We start from the raw sequence: 24,814 nt of genomic DNA, 5'->3' as shown, positions 1-24,814 counted from the left end.
GGCGCTGGCAGCTCGCTGTCTCCTCGCCAGAACAACAACAAAAAAAAGCGCTGCTTAATGCCCAGGTGGCTTCTTTGCAGCTTCACAGCAAGCCAGGCCTTGCAAACGGTCACAGAAGCTTGCGCTGTCAGTGCAGGAACCCGCCAGCAGCGATTTCCATTTCAGAGCCGTGCTTTGAGGGAAACCAGAGCATTTTTTCCCCCCGTTTATCCTCAGGCTCAGCCTGCCTGCGGGGTTACCACGGGGTTTTTATTTTGTGTCCTTGCTGTTGTGTTCCTGGGCTAGACCCGGGGTCTCTCAGCGTATTTTGGACAATCTCATGCCACTTATACCCTGGGTCTTCCTGAGATGGTTCAATAGTAGCTGTATATGCACAGGGGTGGCTGCTGCCTCACTCCAGCTGCTGTATTAACTCTCATATTGCCTCCCTTGCTAACTCCCCCCAAAACACATCCATCTGGGGCTGTTTAACCTCTCCCTGCTTGCTCCTGCGAGGCCACATCCATTAAAATCCAGCCCCATCAGCACCTCCCTGGGCTTTGCCCCCAGCTGCAGCACAGCAGAAGCACCTGGGGGAAATTTAGGGCTGAAGAAGGGTAGGACTCCCCCCCCCCCTTCCCTCTGCATCGTGGTGTGGCAGGGAGGTTTTTTTCCGTGCTAAAGGGACAGCTGGGATGTGCTGGGTGCCTTGGTGGCCTGGAGGTGGCTTCTGCCCCTGCTCGTGGTGGCAATGTGTCCCTCCCTCCCAGGTGGGTGAGAAATGCTGCCCGCTAGCTGGGGTATTTTAGGGGTGGCTTTGACCCTGGTGGCTCTGCCACCACTTTGATGTCCTTGTCCCTTGATGCCCTGTCCCAGGACACTTGTGCCCTGTTCCCCTGTGTCCCCTACCCCATACGGGGCTGCGGGGATGCCCTGAGATGCCTCTGGGCATCTGGCCCTCCCTGTAAGGAACCAGGACGTATTGCTTCTGCCCTGGTCCCCTTGCATTTGGGGCCGGGTTTATCCCGCCCCGGGCACAGCCCAGCTTTCTGCTGGAGCTTCTGGGTGCTGCGACAGCATGGAGAATCACTTTGAGGCACGGGCCCCGCATATTTCCCTGAGCCCGGTCGATAGAGATGTGCTGATGGGCCAAAAGAGCTGCCTGCTTCCCATTAGGTGGGAATGCGGCTGGTGCACGTGGCGGGCAGATTTTGCCTCGCAGGGGATGAGGAGGGGAGGTGATGAGGCTGCCTTAACGTGGGTACTGCAGGGCTGTCTGCAGCTCGGGGTGGCCTGGCGGGGACCCGAGCATCCCCAAATTCCCCCCTCCCCGCAGCCGTTGCACCCGCAAAGCCGGGTGAAAGCAGCAGGGGGAACCTACAAAAAGCCTCGCTGGGCTCCTTTGTGGAGGGAGGTGGATCCTGGGGAAGGAGTAAAGGTGAGGTCGGGGTTTGGCAGGTGGGCGCTGCGAGCTGTTCCACTTGCAGAGCCCTGCTCCTCCTCTGGCAGCTCCGCTCTATTCCCATCCTATAAGGGAAGGTCGCAGCTCACATGTGGGATGGAAGCATCTCGACGCGTTGTGGGCTTATTGTGCTTTTTGGTGATTTTTTTTTTTTTTTTTTTCCCTTTTTCTCTGTGACTGGTTTGGGAACAGGGGGACACGACTTGGTGCTTATCCGAGACCCTGCGCTGGGGTCAGCGAGTGGCTCAGCAAAGCAGTGGCACCCTGCAGGAGCTAACGGTGGCTGGAGAGGGTGTTTGGGTCTGTCCTTGTCCCCATGTCCCAGCGCTGGTGGCCGTCTGTCCTCCTTCACCTCCCTGCCCATGAGCCGCCAGCCCGCGGAGCCCCTCCAGAGCTCGCCGCAGCAGATGCGAGATTAAGCCTGGGGTCGACCTCTCCCTCCCCAGGCACCCATAAACAAGGGGAAGGAAGTTTTCCAGGGCCTTTTCCCCAGCCCTGCTCACCAGCCGATGCAAACATCAGGCTCCTTTTCAGGTCTTATTGCTCTTTTTTTTTTTTTTTCTTTCCCTCCTGCACTAACCGTAAATCAGGTTGCTCTCCCAAAGGACCATCTAATGCAGCTGATCCCACACATGAAGACCACCTTGCAAAGCTCCTCCTTTCCCTCTCCCCTCGCTCCAGCTTCACCAAGGGATGCAGGGAGGGTGGGGGGGATGTGTGGGTGTCCCCCCCCCGGTCCCTCTTGTGGGTTCAGCTCTTCCCAGGTGCTGCAGGCAGAAGAAACCTCCCAGCTCCTGCTTTCAGCCTGGCTCCGCTCCTCTTCTCCGCTCCAGCCTTTTCCCAGGGGAGGACGGGGATTAAGAGGAAGCAGATTAAACCTAATGGATTGATTGCAATTATTTTCCCCTGTTTATTTGCAGTACCATGTGGGAGCCTGAGAAGAAGAAAAAAAAAAAAAAGAAAGGGAACGCTCTTTATGCGCGTGTAGCCCTGCTCCTCATTACGCTTCCTGCTAGAGAGCTACCCAGGCCAGCCAAAAATAAAACCAGCTACATTTGAGCAGCCTATTTCAAGCCCGTATAAACTGCGATGTGTAAATACTTGTGTGTGCAAACCCCCCCACGCAATCCTGCGTGAAGCTGTTGGAGCAGCAGCCCCAGCCTCTCCCCACGTGCCCGTCATTGGGAAGGCGCCAGCTGCTGCTGCCGGCAGCTCTTTGTTGCAGGAGCCAACCTTTTATTTTTATTTTTTTAACCTGTCATGGGCTGGCACAGTGCTGGAGCTCCTCCAAAGCCTGGTCCTTCCACCCCTGTGTTGTGTTTTGTTTTGTTTTCCCCCCAAAAATTTGGCTGCCTACAAGCTGTGTGAGTACTGAGCATCGGAAACGTGCCCTGCATCCCTTTGCCTCCCCAGGAGTGGAGCCCTCCTGCCCCTTCCTGAACTCATCGCAAAAATTTGCCCCTATGCAAATAAATCTGCCTGGTTTGAGGTTTTGTGTAGGATTTCAGGAGCCTGAGCCCGCAACTTGGTTGCCAGTGGCAGCGTTGCCAACAGCTCAAGGTGCAGAATCAGGCTCCTGGTGCCTAAGGCAGCACAAGAAGCCAGGGGAAACACCACCCTTGAAGGCCTTGGAGGTTCTTTCCTATCGTGGAAGCACAGATATTGCTTCTTGGGGGGAGGAAAAATACCAAGAGGCACGCAAAACGCTGTGATGCTCTTTATTGGCATCCGACCGATACACAAGGATAGCTACCCACCGAGCCGGCCCCGCGCCCCGCCAGCCCCCGTGCAGGATCCCTCCCACCTCATGCTGCTCGCACCCCTCCCGGCACACCCACAAACTCCTTCTACGATGGCAAATTGTTCGCCGCAAACCTCTAATAAATCGGCGTTGGTATCACAGGGGGAGTGGGGGAACAAGTGGAGAAAACACACATTCTTTGTACAACAGAAACATTAGAAAAGGACACAAAACGTACCGACGAGCATTAACTTTGGCTTGTTTTCCCTCCTTTTTTTTTTTTTTTTAAGTTATTATTATTATTATTTTTCCTGCAACCAGGGATTTGAGGCATCCCGCGGCTTCTCTTTGGATGCTGAGTTTGTCTCCGTTTCCTCGGCCGCGAGGCTGGTCGAAGGGCGAGGAAAGGACCCCTTGCTATGGCAATAGAAACCTGAGAGCATGGCGATATTGTCCTGAAGAAAAGTGATTTGCATCTGGCACGGTGCGTCCCGGGTGGCGCGTGGGCTCGGCCAGGCTCACCCGGGCAGGTTTTTGAGGAGGAGTTGGCGGAACCCAGCGTGGGCGCTCGCATCGAGTCGCTTCACCAAAAGAAGGGACCAAGGGAAACCACGATAACCAACACTTGAGTTTGTCCCAAAGCATCCTTGGGGATGGCTCAGTCTGGAAGGAGCTGTCACCCCAGCTGGGGGCTTGCAAGCCGGAGTCAAATTTGGGGCAGTTTCCTTGGATTTCAGTGCTCTTGGTGCACAGCTGCTTTGCGTGAGGGCAGGAGGCGCTTGACATCCCAGCCTGATCCAAACGCAGCCTGGGCGTTTTTATGTTCCAAAACCCAGGGAGCAAAGTTTCCAAAAGCTTTTAGGTGCTGAGTTTCCACCAATGTTGGCTCCAGGCCCCTTCACGGGATCCCAGAATGGGCAAGTTGGGCAGGGACCTCTGGGTCCATCTCTCCAAGCCCTGCTCCAGCAGGACCACCCGGAGCAGGGCGCCCAGGACCGTGTCCAGGCAGCTTTTGGAGCTCTCCGAGGATGGAGACCAGTTCCAGTGCTCCGTCACCTCCACAGTCCAGCATTATGTCCTGGTCTTCAGACAGAAACGGCCTGCAGGGCACCGAGCTCTCCCTGCAACGACCTCCACCAGGATTGGCCAAACCCCTTGGTGTCCCCAAGCTTCTCACAGACTCGCTGCGATGGTTTTCGGAGCGAGCACGCGCGCGTTTCCCCACGTTCTCCGTCGAGTCTTTAAGGCCAGAGGCGAGGTGGGAACGAGGACGGGGCTGCAAGAGGAAAGCTCAGCCTGCAGGTGGGAGGCCGGGGTGGCCGAGCAGAGGGGTTGGGGCAGGCACCATCACCCCATCACACGTAGAAACATCGAGCATTAGTAAAACAAGGCAGAATTATTTACAAGTCTTGCTTAGCTCCTTAAAGAGGGAAGGAAAATCTCCTTCCGCACTCGGTGAGGTTTCTGGCTGAAGCAGGAGGCTAAGGGGGAGGCTGGAGGCTCAGCCGTACCCGGCTCCTGCTCTGTGTGAGCTCACCTTGCAGTCCTTGCTCTGCAAAAAGCCTCCAGGCGAGGGAGATGGCAAAGCTGCCCCATTTTGGGGGACATCCTCCAGGACTGTGCTGGCTGGCGGCAGCTCAAAAGAAGCCCTGGGTGCTCACCTGGCAGCTGCTCCTTCTGCAGCCTCACCGAGTGCCAGGAGGGGGGTTGATGTGCGAGCTAAAGGGTTGGGACCCCAGTGCCACCAGTCCAGGGCAGGTACAGGCCCAGTATGGGGTCTTGAGGAGGAGCTCCCCCCCCCCCTCCCAGGCTGCCAGCCCTGTGCAAGGGGGACAGTGCAATCGCACCAGGGTGGCTTTGCTCCTGGTGCATGCAGCGCGGGGATGCCGGGATTCATGCCGAGGGGAGGATGAGCAAAGCCCTTTTGTCGTGTTCCCGCTGCAGGCAGGCACTTTTGTCAGCCCTTTAGACTTTTGGGGTCCCCCCCCGTGGAGCTCCAGCACACCTGGCACTGGTGCAAGGGTGGTGGCACCCAGACGCCTGCTCCCCTTTTCGGGCTGTCCCCAGCATTCGGTGGCTGCTCCCCACCGAGGCCAAAAGCTGCCGGCCCCGAGGAACGTGGGTGGGGGCTGCGCACCCCATATTTCACAGTGTAGGTTGGGCTGCTGGAAGCCGAGTCCTTTCCCCCAGCCCACCCCCCTGTTGCACAGCCCACCTTAGGGACCAGCCCCCTCCCCAAATCCCGCCGCAGCAGCTCCGCTTCGCTGTGCCCGTCCCAGCCCTGCCCTTTGCTCGCGGTTTGGGGGAAGCAGCTGAATTTCGGGGCGGCGGAGGGGAGAGGAAGAGAACAGCAGCGTGGGGCAAGGAGGAAGGGCAGGAGGGAGAGACCTGGAGCCCCAAGGAGGACGGGGAAGGGGCTGGAAGAAGAGAGGAGAGGAGAGACCTGAGAGTGGTGCTCATCCCTGCGCTCACCCAGCTGCCCTTGAGGATGCTCCAGCAGCAGGCGTGGAGCGGGACTGAGCCCGGCTGGGTCAGGGGCTGCCGGGGGGGGGCAGCGGTGGAAGGGGGTGATACCGAAACCAGGAGCTCAGTGCATAGAGGGCCGTAAAACTGGGGGGCCCGGGGAGCCCTCGCTTCCTTCCCACCCTCCTCTCCGGGGGTCTCGGTGCCAGGGAGGGGAGAGGCGAGGGGGTGGCCAGGCACGGGGCCCCCGGCAGCGCCTCTCCCCCCCGGGCCGCCCTTCAGACGGGCGAGGTGGCGGTGGACTCGCTGTACAAGCTCTCGGCGATGTCCCCGCGCTGGATCTTCCGCAGGGCCACCAGGAGGGCGTCGAGGGTGGCCGTCTCCTTGGAGGACCAGTCGGCCAGGAGGGCGCGGGCGGGCGATTCCTCCCGCGTGAAGGAGTCAATGAGGTCCTCTTTGTAGCCCAGCTCCCCGGCCAGCTGCCGCCACGTCTCCTCCGCTGAGCTGCTCAGCAGCTTCTCCACCTCCTCCTGCTTGCTGAGCGGCAGGTTGGCGTACAGGCTCCCGTCTCCCTTGGGGGCTGCGAAGGGCGAAGGGCCGTTAAGGCGCTGGGACGCGGTGCCCCCGCCCGCCCCGCAGCCCCCGGCTCGCCCTACCTGGCCCCTGCGTGCCCTGGCTGGGCGGCTGCTGGTCGTGCAGGCTCTGGCTGTCCACCGAGATGCCGCTGTCGCTGTGCAGCTTCTCCCCCTCCGGGGAGGGCGTCTGGTTCACCGGGCGGTTGTTGGCCCCTTGCTTGTTCTGCTTGCAACTGTTCCACCTGCACGGAGAGGAGCGGGGAGGTGGCAGCCGGGGGCACTGTCCCATCCTGTCCCCCCCCCCAGGCAGCATTCCCTTTGTGGCACCTCTCGCTTTGGGAGCAGCTTCATTGCCTTGTCCCCTGCTCGGAACCATTTTCCCAAGAAGTGTTTCCCCTGTAACCTCTGGCTCAACCCCTCCGGCAGCTGGATCAGGTTAAATCAGCACTGAGTGCCTCTGCTTTTGCAGCTGCCCAGCTCCTGAGCTTTGCAAGGACCCGGGACGGGGCTCCCTCCTGCACAGCCCCGCTGCAGAAAGGCAGCTGCCGGCCGGCGTGCACACGTGTGCGCGCATGGAGCTGCGTGCGGGTCCCCACGTGTGGCGCTGCGCCCACGTGAAGGCGCAGCTGGGGCTTCGGCTGGGTGCACGCACCCACGTTGCTGCCTTCCCGTGGGTGGTGCACGTGGTGCTCGGTGCCCTCCGGGGCTGGACCGGGGCCACCGGGGAACCCGGGGCTGTGGCAGGGACCAGGGCGCACGCGGGGCGCACGAGCGGCAGGCTCGCATCTGGGCAGCACGTGTGGAGCCGGGCGGCTGCGTGAGCCTGGGCTGAGGTCCTGGTGGGGAGGGGATGCTAGGGGGACCCCTCGGGGTGCCTCCAGCCCAGGGGGTGTACGGGGAGCAGCCGAGCCAGCCCTGACCTGCGCGGGGCCAGGTGCACGCCCAGGGATGAGCCGCTGAGCGTGATCGGCCACGACGGCTGCCCGTGGCGCGCCAGAGCGAGCAGGGGGAAGAGCGGGAGGGGGTGTTTGTGTTGGGGGCAGTGTGGGGGCACGGCTTGCACCCACATCCTGCTGCGATCGCCCTCTTTCATCTCCTCAGCTGCCTTATTTCTCATGCATTTTTTGGAAATCCAGCTCCCGTCCGCCCACCCTGCTCCCCTCCCTCATTTCGCGGCGCTGTCTCCAAACGCAGGACCTCCGGGGGGGGGGGCACGGGCTGCTCCCCCCTATTCAACTCCCTCCTCTTCCAACCCAGCCCCACGGCTCTGCCTTGGTTCTCTACCTTTTGAAGGCAATGTAAGCCACCAGCCCCACCACCACGGCCGCCAGGATGGAGCAGTAGACAGGGATGAGGTTGTCGGCGGTGCCGCGGCTCACGACGGGCTGCGAGCTGCCCATGATGGTGGTGCCGGTGTCTGCCAGGGTGCTGGCCATCGCCTCGGTGTTGAAGGGGTCCCTGGTGACGGGCTCGGGGCTCTCTGAGCCCGCCAGGGATGGGGTGTGTGTCGTCCAGCGAGGGTGGAGGTCTGCCAGGAGGGGAAAAACAAAGGGAAGAGTTAGCCGCGTACCTGGTGGTGACTTGTAGCAGCTCTGGCACAGCCCCTTGTCCCCAAGCTTGTCCTTGCAAGCCAACCCATCCCCGGGCCCCCAGTCCCCCTGGACCCCGAGACAAGCCAAAGCTGTCTCGCCTTCTGAAAGGCTGATGGTGCCTGGTCGTGGCTGGGCTGCTTGGACACGGCTTTGAAGGTTTTCCTTTCCCAGCAGTGCTTTGCTCAAGGCCTTCCCATTCAGCAAGGGACAAACCACGTATCTGTGCATCCCCGTTGCCTATGGGCATCCAGCCTCGCACAAGCAGGGTTTATTTATCCCCACTGAGGTTTTGCTCCAGCCCTGGTACCGGGATGGAAGAGCAGCTCTTCCCCCAGACATGCAAGCCTGCTGGCTGAGCCCCCGGCTCCTGCCGCTGATCCCAGAGAGCTGATACGGGACTCGGTCCCCAGGACGCAGCCCCAGCTGCCACCCATCTACAGCACATCTGCACTGAGACCTGTGTAAGGCAAAGCAGCTGCCTCTGCAGCTCGCAAGGAGCTGGGTCTGCCTGGGTTCATCTGCTGCCTGCAGCCTGGATTCGTCCCCCCAGGGGGGAGCAGAAAGGGGGAACCCTCCCCTTCCCCTGGCCCCTGCCTGCTGGGTGCGCCCCGCCAGCCCAGCCCCGATCTGGGAGTGACCCCGTTCCCACCCATAGGTCCGCACCCAGCAGATGGATGTGTCTCGTCTTGCACTGGGAAGAGCTCTCACCTGCGTGCCCAACCCCCCTGCAGAGCCTGCCCCCCCCCAGACCTGCCCATGCCCCTCTCCAGGGGCTTTCCCTGTGCCCGTGGGCAGCCTCCGGGCGAGCTCTGCAGGGCTGTGTCCCCGCTGTGCCACACCGGGGCTGTGCCACGTCCCCGGCCACCCCATGCCCCAGGCATTTTGCAAGCTCGAGGCTGGAGCAAGCCCCAGCCAACCCCTCCTGGGCACAGCCCAATTCCTGCTCCCTGCTGCACCAGCCCTTGAACAACTGCAGACAAACAACCAGCCCCGGTGCAATCCCCAGCCTGGAGGTTACACCTCTGCTCGTGCACCCCGAGCTCTCCAGCACCACGACAGCACGGGGGACAGGCTTTGCAGCACCGGGGACACGCTTCGCCCTGCCCGCTGGCTGTCCCCGGAGGGGGGAAAGGAAGGGGTGGCCCGGCGTTGGCAGCTCCCCGTGCCGACCCTCCCAGCCGCAGCCCCCATCCGGATCCCGCTGCCCTTTGGGAGCAATGCTTTGGTGGCCGGCACGGCCGTATCCGGCGGGGCCCCGCTGGCAGCTAACAAAGCTCACCCTGTGCTCCTTGACTTATGGCTCCATTTACTCGACCCTTCCAAGGGATCAGCCAAAGGGAGCTGCGCTGGCTGCCGCCTCGTGCTGTGAATCAGCGGCGCGCGGGACAAAGCCCCTTTCTCAGCCGCTGGGGCTCAGGGCAGGAATTGTGCTGCTGCTGCCAAAGAGCAGCCGGGGCAGCCCCGGTGCCAGCCTAAACCCCCCTAAAAAACAGCCCCCACTGCGATATGGGGACTGTGCATGGCATGGGGCAGCACGGCCGGGCTGCTCCGCTGAATGATGCTCTCCCTGCACACCGAACCCTCCTGGACTGTGGGGCTGGCTGCTCCCCAGCTCTTTTTGAGGGCAGCAGCAGTTAATTCCCATCAAAAACCCATCGGCTGCCAGATTCCCTTTTGCTGAAGGCTCTGGCAACAGCGAAAGCAACATCCGAGGCTGCCGGACCTCTTGGCTGAGCATTTGCAAGGGGGATGAAGGCTCGCAGCAAGCGCTGGTTCATTAGGGAGCTGCGTGCTGCAGTGCCCAAGAGGTGGGGGTCTCAGCTGGACACGGGGTCCTCTCTTCTCCTCCACCCCCAGGGCCCTGCACCCTCCTCCCCATTGCTGTGGTGCAAAGGGAAACTGAGGCACGGAGCACCGCAGATGTCTGTGCTTGCACCACGAGAGCCAGCGAGCCCTGCTCCCCCCTCCACGGCGAAAAGGCAGCGGTACCTCTGCATTCGGCGTCAGAGGTGGCCGTGCACTCCTTCACCATCACCTCGTTCTCCTCGCAGATGGTGCAGGGCAGGCAGGGGTCCACAAAGTTGGCCTCATCCGAGAAGGTGCCCTCGGGGCACTCCTCGCAGACCGTGTCCTGCGAGTCCCTGCAGGGGAACATGAGGCCGAAGCCCACCTCGCAGACCCGGCACTCCTTGCAGCTCCCGCTCAGCTCGTCCTGGTAGTAGCCGTAGGCGCAGCGGCACACGGCGTCGTCCGACTCCACGCAGGGCGCCGACATGCTCTGCAGCCCCACGCACTGCGTGCACGGCTTGCACGGCTCCGTGGCGCTCACCGTGTCCGAGTAGGTCACGCCTGGGAAGGAGGGGGGCGAAAAGGGGGTGAGCAGGGGGCCACTGGGGTGTCCCCGTCCCCGCTGGCTGCTCTGCGCCCCGGTGGTGGATTTGCTGCAGCCCCCAGCTCCCAGCCCCATCCTGTCGGGGGAGCTGGGTTTGTGCAGGGGCTGCAGGCTGGGACCGGCGCTCTTCATAATTTTCCTCCTCCTCTGAGACATGGGGAGAGTTTGCCCCACTGCAGCCCCCCAAAACCACCAGTCCCCTTCCAGCCCCTGGCAACTCCATGGCCTCCCCCTGCCCGTTCCCTTCCCGTTAACAGCAAATCCCTTTTTGCAGCAATTCCCCATGCTAAGGGGGGAATGCAGCCCCTAACTCGGGTCCTTTGAGCTCCTGCAGCCTGCACAGATCTCGCTGCTGTCCCCATCACACCCATCCCAGCCGTGCCCATGTCCTCGGTGCCCGTGTCCCCGAGCGAGCATCCCTGTGCGCAGCAAGGGCACTGTCCCCATTTCCGACCTGCGGACGGTCCCCATGGCCCACGCTGGCCCCGACAGACATCACATCCCCAAAGCTTTCTCCTCTGCATCCTGCCTGGGAGGTCCCTGGGGGCATCTCTGCCCTGTGTCCCCCCCCCTTTGGCCTCATGCTCCCCACCGGGGAGACCAGGGGATGCGGGAGGTGATGCAAACAGGAGGTTACAACACTAATTGCTGACTCTCCTCTGACCCCGGGGCTCCTTGCTCTCCAGTTTCACCCTGCAGGACTGACTCTGCCGTGTAAATCAATACCCTCCCAAAGCCTGCCGAGCCTCCCCCCCGCATCCCCTCCTTCCCCTGCATGGTCCCCAAGGTGTTTGAGGTTATTTTTAGCCCAGCGAGCCAGGATCAGTGCCCGTCCTGGAAGGCAGAGTTGCTTTCCCTCCATCACGCTCTTTGCAGCGGTTTCCCCATAGCCCACGCTGCCGAAACGCGGGGGAAAGCCCAATCCCCCGTCCCCTCCATGGAGAAGGTGTTGGGGAATGATGTGCAGTCCCTCAGGAAGGCAAACCAGCCACCTCTCCATCCTTAATTAGGAGCTGGGGATTTCCTCTGGAGGCTCCGAGGGCTGCGCGCCCGCCCTGCACTGGCCAAACCTTCCCCGTGGCCTCCCGGCACCTTTGGTGGCCTCCAGCTTCCCCAGGTGGCCCACGAGAGATGGAGCCTCCAGGAGGAGCTGCTCTGGTGCCTCTTTTCTGACATTTTCAAGACAGAGGGGAAGGAAGAGCCCCGAGATGCTGGTGACGGGCAGGGGCAGCTCGCCCGCTGCACCCCAAGGACAGGGGCACCGAGCCAGCACCGGGATGTCACCGGGGCTCCCCAAAGCCGTCCCTTCTCCTTCGGGGACAGGGGCTTCTGCACCAGCCACCTCGCACTTGTGCCATACACCACCGTGTCACGCGCAAACCGTGCCGAAAGCAGCGGATGCAGCTAATGGCAGGGGGGGCCTCGGCTGGGCGAGCAGCCCCTGCCCGGCCGAGCGGAGGCAGAGCCGCGCTGGGTCGGCTGCTGGCGTGCGCGGCTCCCATTAACCTGGACTCATCCCTCGCATTATTCTGAATTATTGATAGGCACCATTAGAGCGGGGAAGTGGCCAGGAAAGGCATACGGCTGAGTGGGCACATTTTCAGTGGCAGCAAGGTATTGGAGCTGAGCAAATTACAGCTGAGATTCAGCCGGGGCCCCCCTCCCTCCTGCAGCGATGGAGGCTGGCGAAGGGGGATAAATAAATCATGAGGCAGCCATCGGGGGGGCTGGGGGGGGCGGCAAGGGAGGGAGAGAAGAAAAATTATAATAAAAAAGCAAGTGGCCATTTGGGCTGCCTTCAGGCTTTGACAGGGGTGCTGCTTTGATAGGAGCAAAAATTATTTGCGAAACGGTTTGGCCGATGGGTTGGGAAGCTGCCCAAGGCAAAGCCTCGCAGGCAGCCTAGGGTAGAGGTGGGGATTTTCGTGCCCACGTTCCCCGTGCCTGGCAGCCGGGGCGTTCTGCAGGGACGGGGCTGCCCACGCAGCACCCCTGGGGGCCGGTGGGAGCCCAGGCTGGGGGAGAAGGGTGGAAGCAGCTCCCAAAGGATCCCGTCCCCATCCCAGCACGGGCTGGTGATGGGTTTGCAGGTCTCCTCTCCATCCCCAGAAATCCGCCCCTGGGCTCAGAGGGCAACTGGGGACCTTTCAGCACCCGCACCCCCAGCACCCATCCGTCAGCCCCACCCAGCAGCTCCCAGCTGATGAATTTTGGGGCTCAGCCCCTGCTGCATCGACGACGAACACCTGCAGCTGGGGCAGGGCTGGGGGTAGAAAGCAGGATGGCCAGCAGCAAGGTTGGCTCCCCTTTTCTTTACAGCTCTGCGGTTTGTTTGCTGGTCCCAGTTGATGCAATAAGGGGCCAGGTTGTCCCCTCGCTGCCCAGCGGGGTGGTGGAGGCCTGATCCTGCCCTGGGATTTACACCATGGTGCTTGGGTGAGTGAGGAGCATATCGGGGGGGGGGGAAGCTCCCAACTGGGGGGTGTGAGCCATGGGGTTGGGGGGCAGACGGAGGGCTGTGGGGGAAACTGAGGCATGGAGGGGTGCCAGGAGCAGCCAGCCTTGCTGGCCCTTTGGCAGCAAAGCCAAGCGAGGTGCAAAGGGTGGTGCTGGGAGTGTTTGGCCCTGCCTGCCCTTATCCCTGCAGGGCTGGAGGAAGGGAGCAGGCCTTTTTGTCTCGATGCTTTCCAGCCCAGCTCCCTGACCCACCACAGTTGGTGCCAGAGGTTAATCCTGCTGGGGCTGGGCAGGGGAATCTGGGGTGCAAACCAGAGCAGCAGCACCCACATACAGCCACCAACACCCGTGCCCTGACGCACGCAGCCAGGTCGTGGTCTCTCTGTAACTTCTGCACCCGCCATCCTCCAGGGAGGGTGGAAACTCCCTTCCACCCCCAGTTCCCAGAAAGAAAGCGGGAAGTAAGCCATCCCCCAGCCTGGAAACGGAGGGCCTTATGTGAGATGTTCCCATCGGAGCATCTCTGGAACACAAAGCAACCCTGCCGTGCCCTCTGGGTTTGCAGCCCTGCATCCCGGGAGCTGGGCTGGAGCCAGGAGCAGCGAGCGAGCCCGCCCCAAGGTTGTAGCCGGTGCGTTGCAGCCTCCCCAGTTGCTCGGAGGGCAAGCGCCCTTCATCGATTTTGCAGGAAGGCAGAGGTATTTTTAGCACTGCCCTGACGCTGCTCTGTGCCGGTGCCGCTCTGGTTATGGGGCTTCTCTGGTTATAGGGCTTCTCCCCCACCGGTCTCTGCCTCTTTCGCTCCCCCCATGGCTGTGCTCTGCCCCTTCCCCCTCTCAAACCACATCCCCGGAGCAGTCTGGGCTTGGCTGGCACAGATTTTCCTACAAATACTTGTCCCCAGGTCTTCAAAGGGTTTGCAGCAGTAAATCTGAAGGGCAGATTCCTTATGCCTATCACGGCATTGTTTAAATGCTAATAGTTGGGCCACTTCATCTGTAAGCGTTTACCCAGCCCGCCAGCACAAACCTGACCGACATTTACGAAGCATTTGACATAGGCAATGTGCCTGGAGTTGGCCAGCAGAAAACTGTCCCCCCCCCCTTCTGTATCGGGAGCCTGTGTGATTTGCTTCTCCCTCCCCTAGCTTTATTTTGCAGCCTTTACAAGGTAAAAATAGCAATGGTACAGGTGGCTCGCTGGGAGACCGTGGTGTCAGCAGGGGAAAGTATTGGAGGGCAGTGCTGGTGAGGAGCTGGGGGACATCGGGGGGAGCAGTGCCCTGGAAGGGGGCCTGCAAACGTGCCTGGCACCAGCGCGTCCCAGAACGGGGCAGTCGCTGTGTCTGGGGCTGGGATTTGCTGGGCAGATGTCTGAAGGATTGGGGGAAATCCTAAAAGTAATGCTGCCGTTTGGGTGTGTTTGTGCAGGAGCTGGGCACCGGGAGGCTGCAGCCAGCAGCACAAAGTGCATCCACGCAGCTCTTCCAAGGGGATGCACACGGGGAGGACCCTGGTGCCTGCTTGTGGTCCCCAAAACCCCCCTGTGCCCAGCACCCTCGGCGGGGGTGGGGGTAGCAGGTACTCACTGTCCAGGCAGGGCTCACAGACGGTCTGGTTGACCCCGCAGGGCTGCACCACCCCCTCGCCCAGGTTGCAGGCTTTGCAGCACTCCCCGCTCGTCGTGTACATCTTGGTGAAGCACTTGTCCTTGGAGCCCCAGGCGGGTCCCTGGGAGAGAAAACAGAGCTGGGAGGTGACTCTCGGCACAGGATTCCCCCTGCAAGAGTGGGCAGAGGAACGCATGGCATCCAGGCAGGGTTGCGCCGTGGGGTGGACACCCGATGTCTGGGCTAAAGGGGAATCGTGTATTAAATGCAGGGCTCGGGAGAAAGGGGAGTTAAATGGTTTTCCTAGGCAAAACTCGCTCATTTGGAAAGGCCCTCGAAGTGTTACTGATGGAGGCGATGAGAGCCTGCGGCTGGTGGATGTGATGGAGGAAGCAGGGTAATGGCACTGTTTGTTCTCATCTCTCCCCTGCTCCCCCTGAGGATGTTGTGCCATCCCAAAAGGCTCACCCTTCCCTGCCTGGCGGGCAGCAGGGCATTACCTCCAGGCTGGCTGCAGGGAAACCTGCCAGCCTCCAGGGAGGGTTTGGAGGGCTGGGGTCCCTGCTCCGTGCCATGCCCTCGCTGAGCATCGCGATTGGAAATCAGCCCCCACGATGGAAATGAAGACTTTAAAAGGAGCAGAGAGAGCTTCAGCCGTCTAATGGGAGTGAGTGTATTTGCTTATAAAACCTGTCAACACATATGGAAGCAATAAAAGTGCCATGAGCAGTGCGGTTTGGAGCCCCGCTGCACATGCACTTTGCAGCAGGGAGCAGCGCTGGCCGGGCTGCGGGTCGGACCCGCCATCCCTTTGCCATCAGGCTGAGCCTGGTTTGGGGGAAGAAACTCAACGGGAGCGTGGAGGAGCTCCCCCTCCCTGCATCCCCACGCATCTGGATGCCTTGTCAGCCACTTGGCCGCCTCTCTTCTTCGCACAATGCGGCGTTATGAACTCACGGGTGCATCATCCGGCATCATCCGGCCCGGCCTGAGACAATGGAGCGCCAATTATAGGCAGCTGAATGACAAAGTGCTCCAATTACCCTGCGCTGGAAAGCATGCGCTCTCCTGGCTGGCGCTGCTTCGCCAGCCCGACCTGGCACCGGGCCCCGGCTGCACGGGCGAGAGAGGGTTTGGCATGGGGGGCACTTCCAGCGCCCCCAAACACCAGCTGGGGAATGAATGGGTTGGGGGGGGGGGGGTGAGAAATGGGCTCGCTGTGCAGCAGGGACTCAGCCAGGCAGCAGGGATGTGCCCCGCTGCTTGCAGAGACCCAGGCAGGGCACAGGGCTGGAGCTCGCCCCGCTGCTCCCTCTGCCCCATCCTCTGCAGCAATCCCCCCGCGCTCGGGCAGGTTTCTGCTCCCCGCAGCAGCGGCTGGGAAGGAGGGAAGCATCCCAACGTGCCTGGCTATAAATAGGGCTGGGAAGGCTGGGGCCAGCAGCTGGGGCCAGCAGCAGCCAGCTCTCCCACGCCGCCCGCGCCCGAGGCAGCTGCGAGCAGCCCCGCGGGGCCAGGACCCGGCTGCGTCGTTTCCTCCGTGCAAAACCCGGAGCCCCGACAGCTTCCCCCTGCTCTCCTCAGGCTGCTGAGCGACACCCTGTGCTTCCCCCTCCCGCTGCCAGGTCCTACCCTCGGCGCTTCTAAATGGTGTGGAAAATGCAACTTCCAGTCCCAGGTGTTGCGCCCCCGCCTCCCCGCTTGCATTTCCCTTTCAGCTCCATCTCGAGCACTGAAACGTTTGTGAAGATTAACACGCTTATGAGGGGGGCACATGGTCTGCATTAGCCCGCTGAAATGTGCATGTTATTAACACAACTCCTGTTGACAAAGCCACAGGTATTAACACTATAAAGCATCTTGACAGCTGGACCGAGGAGGGGGGACGCGCAGAGGGTGCGAGCAACACCTTTGTGAGCTTTTAATTGCTTTCCGAGTTGTGCCTGTACGTTTCTCTCCCCTAGCAGACGCTGCCGGTTGGGGAGATGGCCTTGGAGGAAGAGCTACGCAGAGCGAGTTCTGCGAGGCACCATTATCTCCCCAGCCCTGGCACAGAAAACCGCGTTGCGCCGGAGCAGGGAACGGCGGCGACGCTGCAGCTGGAGATGGGCCCAGCGGCAAGCCTGGATCCGAACCGCCCGCGAGCCTGACAGACGGGCTCTGCATTTTTTGGCTATGCACCCTGTCTAGAAAAGGCCAAACCCCTGGCTCCGAGCACTCCCCAAACTTTGGGCAGCACGAAGAGCCACGTCTGAGCTCGCCGGGTCCGGCCAGCCCTCGGCGCGGCAGGACGGGCAGGGCTCTGCCTCCTCCCCTGCTGAGCTCCTGTCCCAGCAGCACAGGTAACGAGCCATGAAACTGGGGTTCTTGGGGTTTGGGGTGGCCCTGGGGCTGTGGCCACAGCTGTGGGAGCACCTCTAGACCTGTCCCGGTGAGGGATCAGAGGGGCAGTGGGGTTCCCCCTCCCCTGCGAGGCTGGGTGGGCTCGGCAGGTGTAATCCTCGGGGACACATCCAGCCCTGACCTGGGGAGGTGGCTTCAGGGTTTGGGGGACCCCGAAGCCCTGCCTGGCTGCAGGAGGCTGCTCCAGGAGGGAGGAATTTCCCAGGGCTGAAATCACTTGAATCATTTTGGCTGGGATCAGGTCTTGCTTTCTCTGCCACCCGTCCTGGGGAGCTCGGCCAGCCCGGCCCCCACGCCACGGGTGTCCAAGGGAAGGGGACCCTCTGGCACAGAGCCCCCGGCCCCGCTCTCCTCCTTGGTCTCAGAATGAAACCGCTGAAGCACGGGGTTTAACATCTGCCCAAAAGGTGTCCTGCTGCCTGCCGAGCCCCCCGGGACCCTCCCCCAACAAATCCTGCGGCAGCAAAAGCCCCGTTTCTGCCCCAAGGAGCTCCATCTGTCCTGGTGCACCCAGTCCGTGTGTCCTGCTCCGGGCATCCCCCTCTTCCCTGCCCCCCCACACCCTAAAGTTTTGTCTGTGGCACAGGCTGAGGCTGTGCCTGTCTGGGGGGCTCGCGCTGCGGGGAGGAAAGCTTTGCCCTTGCTACAGGGCATTGAGTTTGGAGCCGGGCAGGTTTGGGGGAAGGTTTGGGGCCATGGGGTTCAGGAGATGAAGGCACAGGGGTGGGGCTGCTCCCCCCCCACACCACCACCACCCTTTTTCCCGGGAGAAAAAGGATGGCAGAGCCCAGCTCGGTGCTAGCGGGACACGAGGGGCTGCACAAGCCATCCCGAGGGGGTCCCCATCCCCACCACCTCCCCGCTCCCCTCCCTCTGCGCCCAGCCGCGCTCTGCTTGCCCACCCGGGGGACCCTCCAGCCCGGCTGCCCGGTGCCTCCGGGACCCTCCAGCCCTCTATATTTGCCCTCCCCGCCTTCCACTTGCCCGCTACCCCCGGGACCCTCCAAACAGGAGGCTGGAGAACCCCGGGGGCGCAGCGCCGGGGTACCCCGGCTCCTCTCCATCCCACCTCCGCCTGGTGCCCGCGGGACCCGGGGACCCCCCGCGCTCCTTCCCCGGTCCCTCCAGGGCTCCGGGCTCCCCGGGCACCTGCGAGCAGCCCTCCCCGCCTCCCGGCCCGGCACTCACCGCCGGCAGCAGGAGCAGCAGCAGCGGCAGGAGCCCGGCCATGGTGCGCGGGGGTCGCCTCGCATCCCCCGAGCAGCGGGTGCGCGGCCGGGCTGCCCTCCCTCTGCCGCCCGCCGCCTCGGCAGCACCAGAAAAGGGCTGCAAGTCCCTCCTCCTCCTCCTCCTCTCCGCCCCCGGAGCATCACGGCGAGCAGCAGAGCCAGCACCCTCCTCTGTCGGCACACAAAGCCCGGACCCCCCCCCCCCCCCCCGCCCCAGCAAGAACCCGCCGCCCTCCCACAAAGCGTTTTTGGGGTGCGCTCCCCCCAGCCCCTCCGGTGTTCGTGTCCATCTGTGCACCCTCCTCTGCTGTCCGTCCATCCATCCCTCTGTCCAGCCATCCATCCCTCTATCCATCCATCCTTCTCTCTCCATCCCCTCTAACGCCTCCATCCGCCCATCCCTGCACGCACCTCTCCAGCTCTCCACCAGTCCCTGTCCTCACCACGGGCTCGTTAATGGGTTTTTTAATTATGCTGCAGGCTCGGAGAGAGGCTCCGGGCAGGTCAGTGGCCGTGGGTGGAGGGCTGAGGTTGGGGTGGGCTCACCGGACCTCCTCTAGCTGCGTGGGCAAGGCACAGCATCCTGCAGGTGCTGGTGACACCGCCAGGACCACGACCCCTGCCAGGTCTGTGCCAACCCTCCGGGTGACAAAGGGAAATTCCCAGCAGCGAGGAGGAGATGCTGCTGTGCCCGGAGCGGCAGCCACCTGCTCCTCTTTGTAAAGCCACCTGCTCCTCTTTGTAAATCCACCCTCAGGTGTAAAACCCATAATGACATCCTTAATTTCCTAAAAACCTCCCCGCGTGCTGCTCCCTCCGCTTTCAACTTATTCCAAGGCAGCCCCGTCCCGATCCTGCCCAGCCCCGGTCCCGTGGTGCTGAGTTGTTAAGCTGCGTGTAAAGGAGAGGGAGTTGGAAATGTCACGGCCTTTCCCCGGCTCGGTTTGGCCCCCGCCTTGGTGTGTCAGCACCAGAAACGCTCTTTGTGGGGCTTGTTGGAAAAAAGCAACGGGTTTTGTGTGGCTTCGGTGAGGAGGCTTGTTGGAAACTGCCCAGAAACTCTGGCGCCAGGGGCAGCTCCTGGGGCTGGGAGAGAAGAGGGACTCCTTCACCCCATGACTTTGCCGCCCTGCCCCAAATGCTTTCACCTAGCACGGGATGGAGCAGGGGGTGTCCTTTATGGGGCCGGGGCTGCTGTCTGGCTGTCTCTCAGCTTTGTGCTGCGTTGGGATGGGGACTTTGTCACGCGGATGGGCGCAGGCTGGAATTCCTCTTGAAAAGGGAGCTACCGACCTGCCGAGGTGTGCGGGGCCAGCAGCTCCCGGCTCGCCCCGCTCCAACGGGCAGCCGGGAAGGGCTCTGAGGAAAGTCCCTCTTTAAATAGGATTAAACTGAAGCCGCCGTTTGTTCTCCGGCACGGAGACGCGGGAACACACGTGTGAGCCACATGGCCATGGGTTTGCCGACCAGAAAGCCGTGCCGGGGCCAGGTGGGGACAGGGCAGTGCCCACCAAAGCTGGGGCGTGGGGTATAGGAGTGCTGCCCACCCCAGCCATGAGCTCAGCACCCCTCTCTCTATCCCGTGGTTTCAACGCTTGGAAACGGGGCAAAGCTGCCTGTGGACATCTGGTGGGGCTGGGCGCAGCGGGGGGAGCAGCCCGGGTCTCTTGCAGTTTGAGTTGCCTTTGTCGCTTTGCTGCAGCGAGCCGGGCTGCTTCCTTGGGCCGTTTTACGCATCCTTCCATCCCGGAGCGATTTGGGGTCTGCCCCCCCCCCGCGATGGGACGCACTCGCTGGGCTCTGTTTGAGGGCGCAGCGCATGCGAGAGGAGCTCCCCGACCCCAGCGCCAAGCGAGGACTTTGCAGGAGGGTCTGACACCGCGGCACGAGTCACCCCGGGGAAAAAAAAAAAAAACATCACGGCGACACAAACCAGAGCCAGGCGGACAGAGACGGCCGCTCAGCTGGGCCGCATCTGCACGAGGCTGGGCTGGCAGCCAGCGAAGGTAAGTGAAAACTTCTGCTCTCATCCCAGCCCTACGCGGCTCCTTTGGTGATGGGACTCGCCAGCGCTTTTCATTAAATCCCACCCCCACCCCCCCACCCCCGCTTTTATTTTTTTTTTCTGTCCCAGAAAGGTTGTGGCCCTTTCCTGGCTCCACGCAATGACAAAAGGCCTCTTAAAAGTCTGCTGTCACCTCTCTGAATTAAAACCAAAGACTCCAGGGGTTTATTTGCTCTGGGATCGTCCTTTTGGCTGCCGGTGGGGGTTGCAGGACAGCAGCCAGTGATGTCCTCCAAGTTTTACCAAGAGCTACATCCACCCACAATCAGCTCTGTGTACGAGCACGGCTGGCCACGCTCCTGGGACAGCTCGTGGCCATTGGGAGATCCAAAATTGTGTCTTGGTGATGCTCCAGTTCCTGCTCGGCCACGGCGGGACGATGCCACAGGGACTGGCACAGCGCTGGCCTCCAGCAGGGCTGGTTTTGCCTTGAGAGCACGGTGGTGAACAGCTCATCTGCAACCTGCCTGTAAGGAGAAAAAGGGCTTTTGGGGTTTGTGCTGGCTCCTGGCCTCCTTTTGGGCTGGGGGATTCACAAACAGGGGATTCGCTGCTGGAGGAGCAGTGGGGGGCTCCTGGCTCCAGGTAGCTGTTTGGGCTTGCCCTTGTTGGTAAATGGGGATGAGCAAAAAAAACGTGGCTGGGGCTGAAACCAAGGAGCAGAGAGGTGAGGTGGGAGCGGGGAGGAGGACGGGGCTCGGAGCAGCCCAGGAAAGCGCGGCTGCTTCGCATGTGCTTGGAGGGGCTGGGGGCCAAAACGCCTCCGCGGGGCTGGTTTGGGACCGAGCCCGCGGCGGCCCCAGGCGAAGCGTCCCGTTGGCGAAAACATCACCCCTGGGAGACACAGCTGTGCCCGGCGTGCCTCCCTCCCCCAGGAAGGGAAGGTTTAATTAGCGAGAGCCCAATTACAGCTCGGGGAAGTTTTGCATCAAGTCCCTCTCAAGGCCAGAGCACCCGTCTCGAGCTCTCATTATCTCTCCTCAGGCTCGTCGAGGTCTTCCCCCCACGCGCTTCGAAGTCCAGAGGTCTCCAAGCAAACATCAGCAATGTTTTCCCCCTCTCCTGCCGCCCCACCAGGACTTGTGGGGCCCCCAGAAATAGCACGAGTTAAACACTCGGCGCGAGTCCCTGCCTTCAAACTTTTTATTGATTTTACTAAAAAGCATAGGTAATTACTTTCCCGACAAAGACAGCGACGCGGTAATGGTAAGTTATAAATAACGATGAATAAATAATACACGTTGGGAAAACAGCAGCGTGCTGCCCCAGCTGTTCGCAGCCAGCGTGGAGAGCATAAATAAAGGGAAAGGAAAAGGCAAAGAAAAGCCCGGGCAGAGCGCGGGTGCCGCCGTGTTACGGGATGGGCTTCGAGGGCCGTGGCTGTGCTGGGAGCAGGGAGGGAATTAGGGCTGGAAATGAGGCTGGGGGCTCGTGCTGCAGGCTTCAGCGTGGGGTTTCGTTCTGCCAGGAGCCACCTCCTCCAAGGACCATCCCTGCAGGGCGGGGAGGAATTCATGCAAATCGGGAACAAAAAGCACATTCTTTTGCAGTGGAAATAGAAAGAGGAGAGGATTTTTTTTTTTTTTTTTTTTGGTCATTTGCACCCTCTCGGCCACCTTTCCTGAGAAATTTGCACCTTGAGCCACTTGGCAAGGGCCAAGCCCGCCTCTAGAGAGCTCGAAGCCACGGGGGGAAGCCAAGGGCTCCCTCTGGTTCTCCGTTCGATCAGTGGGATTTGGGCACTTGAAAGCTTTTAAGGCTTGAGGCCAAGGTCAGCTCCCGTGCGCTGGGCTCGTGGCCGTGCTGCTCGCTCCCATCAGCTGCTGGGTGCCTCTGGCAGCTTCGCAACCACCCATTTGCTCGCCGCAAAGGAGCTGGCAGGGAGCTATGGGGTGAGCAGCTCCATCTTCAACAGCGATTTAGAAACCACCGGGCACCTTCTGCGGGGAGCTCTGGGTAGCCCCAGGCTCGTGCAGCAGCTTTTTTTTTTTTTACCATTCAGGGGCAAACTGCTCTCTGCATTTAGAAAGCCGGGGAGGGACTGCCCTTAACACCTCCCCTTTTCCCCTTACTCACGGGGGTGCACGCAGCCTGCGAAATGCGTGGAGCGCTCCAAAACCCCGAGCCTGGGCTCCGCAGGGAGTTATTCCCATTGGATGGGACTCGGAGGGTGGCAGCATCCCAAACCTGGGGTTGCTTTTGCCCATTCGGATGTTCCCACCCTGGCCTGGGGAAGAAGCTCCCGCTGTCTCAGTGTGTTCTCGGTGTCTTTTGTACTCACCGGTACCGCCGCAACCTGTCGGTGTCGGTGGTACGAATCCCGGTGGATCACGCAGAGATCGACCATTGGTGCTGGGGACGGCGCGCAGCAGCGAGGAGGGCAGGAGGGCTCGGGAAGATGTGGGGGTGCGTGGCCAGGAGCTGTGGATGGAGGCCACAGAGCTCCCCTGGTGCTGCCTGCGGGTCCCGAGCAGAGATCACAGGTTGATTTTGGCTCCTGGGTGTCCTCGATGGTGGCTTGGAAACGTGGGAGGGGTGGGGTGGGGGGCTGCAGCCTCGCAGGCTGGTATCCAGCATGGGGCGAAGGCTCCAAGCACCCCAACTGCAGGTCTCCAGGGCAGGAGGGATGTGACGTTCCCCAAACTCCCCCAAACCTGATTTCCATTACTATCAAAGTGTCCCAGTCTGGTTTCGATTACACTCCTCCATTTCCATGCCTGTAATTTCTCCTAATGCCTCTCTCCAACCGTCCCCCCCCACCCTTGTCTTTTTCATTTGTTAATCTCCAGCCCCAAGGCTTCCCATCCTCCTTCCCTTCCTTTTTTTCTTCCTCTCGCTGTCCTTCCAGCGTGATCCATCACCCGAGCGCGGCAGGGGGGACTCGCGGTGCTGGCGGGGACGAAGCTCTGGTGCCTTATAAGGACCGAGCGAAGGAATCTCCCGCGAGCGGAGCCCACGATGTCCAGGAAACTCGATCCCTCCTCGGGATGGAGCGATGGCAAAATCATGAGATGGTAAAAATAGACTGTGTTTTGCCTCCCCGAGCAAGCGAGGCGATTTTGCACAATTTAAAATAACGCTCTGCTCAGGGCCAGGCAGGGGGGAGAAACTCTCTCCTCGTGGCACGTATAAGAAAGGACATAAATATGTCTGCGGCAGCCACCTTATCAATATTTTTCTGCTTAAGGTATGGATTGGTTCCACATGCCAGGGGCAGGGCTGCCTTTCTTCTCACCAGCCTGGCTTTTGGGAACCGATTGATTCAGTTTTGCTGCTGCTGGATCAGGAACTCTGCTGTTAGGAGGAGATGAGCGTCAAATCCTCCACGGCGGTGATAAGGACGGAGCAAGGCGGGGAGCAGAACGGGGCAGGACTGGGGTTTCTTTCCCTTGACTCTTAGATGGGCTCAGTGTTTTCTTTTTTCTTCCTTTTTTTTTTTTTTAATAAATTCTTTCTGGAAGTGGACATTTATTTTAATTGCTCCGGTGCTCAGCCTGCTGTGGGCTGCTTTTCAAGCTGCTTTCCAGCACACACGTTGCCCAGACAAGATCCAGGGGCATTTTGCCTTCCTCTTCCCTCCTCCCATCATCACACCAGGTGGGCATGGAGTTAGTGGATGCGTTAGAAATATCTCCAGCTAACTCTGCTGTGCCTCAGTTTCCCCACATGAGAAGCAGGGAGCTGATCCCTGCCCCTCACAGACACCTGGGAAGCTGAGCAGTTCCTTGCCAAGCGCTCAGAGATGCTGTCGCTCTATTTATTCATCGGCAAAAATAAAGGTGCCAGCCCACAGATCAGGGGATTTTCTGCCCTGCCCGGCACAGGGCTGCTTTCTGTGTCCATCCCAGTGCACGGTGCTACGGGGACGGGGACATCACGCAGCATCCTGGAGCTGGACGATCCCCCACAGAGCATCCGCATTGCTTTTCTTGGCCCAAACGTCAGAAAACCCAGCGAGCAGCTGGGAGCTGCCCAGCAGAAAGCGCTGGCAGCGCTTTGCCTCCCCTCCTGCCGTCCCCTGGCTGTCAGGAAGCAGCCCAGACGCCTACCAGGGGATGCCGTTCCCCTTTTTACTCCCTTTGCTGCCAGACTCAGGAACTCAGCCTGCTGTGACCACCTGCACGCTCGCACTGACCGCATCCTGGACCTCTCCCGACAGCAAGATTCATCGCCGTGCTCGCCCCGCTGCCCATCGCTCATCCTGCCAGCCCCGGTCACTGGCCCCAAAGGCTCGGGGTCATTAAATCAACCTCAGTTCCCATTTCTCCCCCTCTCTGTGGGTTTCTGGCACGGCCCCGTGACATCCACAGTGAGTGGGGGGGTGGCAGGTTCGGGGGAAGGGATGGGGAAGGGGGGGGTCCGAGCCCCATCCTGGAGCGGGGGGGTTCATCCTGTCCCCATTTGGGGTGAGGAGGTGATCCAGCCTGGCTGTGAGCTGACGGAGATGAGTAGAGCAGCTGCAGTGCCCCAGCCCCGCTCATTTCCTTCTCGCTGGGGGTGTCCCCCGTTGGTTTTGCTCTCGCTGAGGTCTCTGGTGAGCTCCTGGAGACGAAACGCCCAGCCTGCACCTTCCTCCTCCACCAGGGCTGCACCTCAGGAATGCCACCTCCCAGGGACAAAAGGAGCTTTTCCTCTGGGATTTACTCGAAGCCAGCTCTGGGATCCGAGTCCCCTTCGTGCAGGGCTGTAGCTCAGTCCTTTCGCCCAGAACTGGGGTCAGCACCGAGCCGGGAGCGCAGGATGCAGCCACGGGGGGGGGGTTGGAGCATCCCAAGCACTGGCTGCCAAATCTCCCCCCCCCTTCCAGCCACCGTTGTAGCTGAAGCACAAGCAGCATCCCGCGCCCT

At 61.3% G+C, this 24,814-nt stretch overlaps 1 protein-coding gene and 3 long non-coding RNA genes across 5 annotated transcripts; 3 read left to right on the top strand and 1 right to left on the bottom strand.

The window, feature by feature from the left end:
• The first annotated feature begins 566 nt into the window (after window positions 1-566).
• Window positions 567-4,581, top strand: LOC121059805. Its single transcript, XR_005814648.1, has 2 exons — window positions 567-749; window positions 2,362-4,581. It is a non-coding gene; the product is annotated as an uncharacterized LOC121059805 (long non-coding RNA).
• On the bottom strand, window positions 3,144-18,016 carry NGFR (nerve growth factor receptor). The gene is made up of 6 exons (XM_040536775.1): window positions 17,862-18,016; window positions 14,250-14,391; window positions 9,802-10,161; window positions 7,505-7,748; window positions 6,302-6,462; window positions 3,144-6,225 (listed from the first exon to the last, which is right to left on the bottom strand). Exons 1-6 carry the CDS (start codon window positions 17,901-17,903, stop codon window positions 5,924-5,926), a joined length of 1,251 nt encoding a protein of 416 aa, XP_040392709.1. The 5' UTR covers window positions 17,904-18,016; the 3' UTR covers window positions 3,144-5,923.
• Window positions 12,480-15,481, top strand: LOC121059804. The gene is made up of 3 exons (XR_005814647.1): window positions 12,480-12,640; window positions 13,073-13,359; window positions 14,578-15,481. It is a non-coding gene; the product is annotated as an uncharacterized LOC121059804 (long non-coding RNA).
• On the top strand, window positions 15,987-21,542 carry LOC121059793. Of its 2 annotated transcripts, none has more exons than XR_005814635.1 (4): window positions 15,987-16,612; window positions 19,605-19,908; window positions 20,041-20,436; window positions 20,952-21,542. It is a non-coding gene; the product is annotated as an uncharacterized LOC121059793 (long non-coding RNA). The 2 variants fall into 2 exon arrangements; XR_005814634.1 differs by having other exon boundaries at window positions 20,037-20,436.
• Window positions 21,543-24,814: the final 3,272 nt, after the last annotated feature.

The sequence above is a fragment of the Cygnus olor genome, chromosome 25 (genome assembly GCF_009769625.2).
Source record: "Cygnus olor isolate bCygOlo1 chromosome 25, bCygOlo1.pri.v2, whole genome shotgun sequence".
NCBI lineage: Eukaryota > Metazoa > Chordata > Aves > Anseriformes > Anatidae > Cygnus > Cygnus olor.
The sequence above is the reverse complement of the archived record's forward strand: the minus strand, read 5'-3'. Positions and strand labels throughout refer to the sequence as shown.

Excerpts from the sequence above, each read along its gene's own strand:
- NGFR (XM_040536775.1), bottom strand. The coding sequence starts at position 17,903 with ATGGCCGGGCTCCTGCCGCTGCTGCTGCTCCTGCTGCCGGCG. Across the intron at positions 14,392-17,861 it reads TGCTGCTCCTGCTGCCGGCG|GGACCCGCCTGGGGCTCCAA; the intron begins GTGAGTGCCGGG and ends TTTCTCTCCCAG. Across the intron at positions 6,463-7,504 it reads GCTTACATTGCCTTCAAAAG|GTGGAACAGTTGCAAGCAGA; the intron begins GTAGAGAACCAA and ends CTCTCCGTGCAG.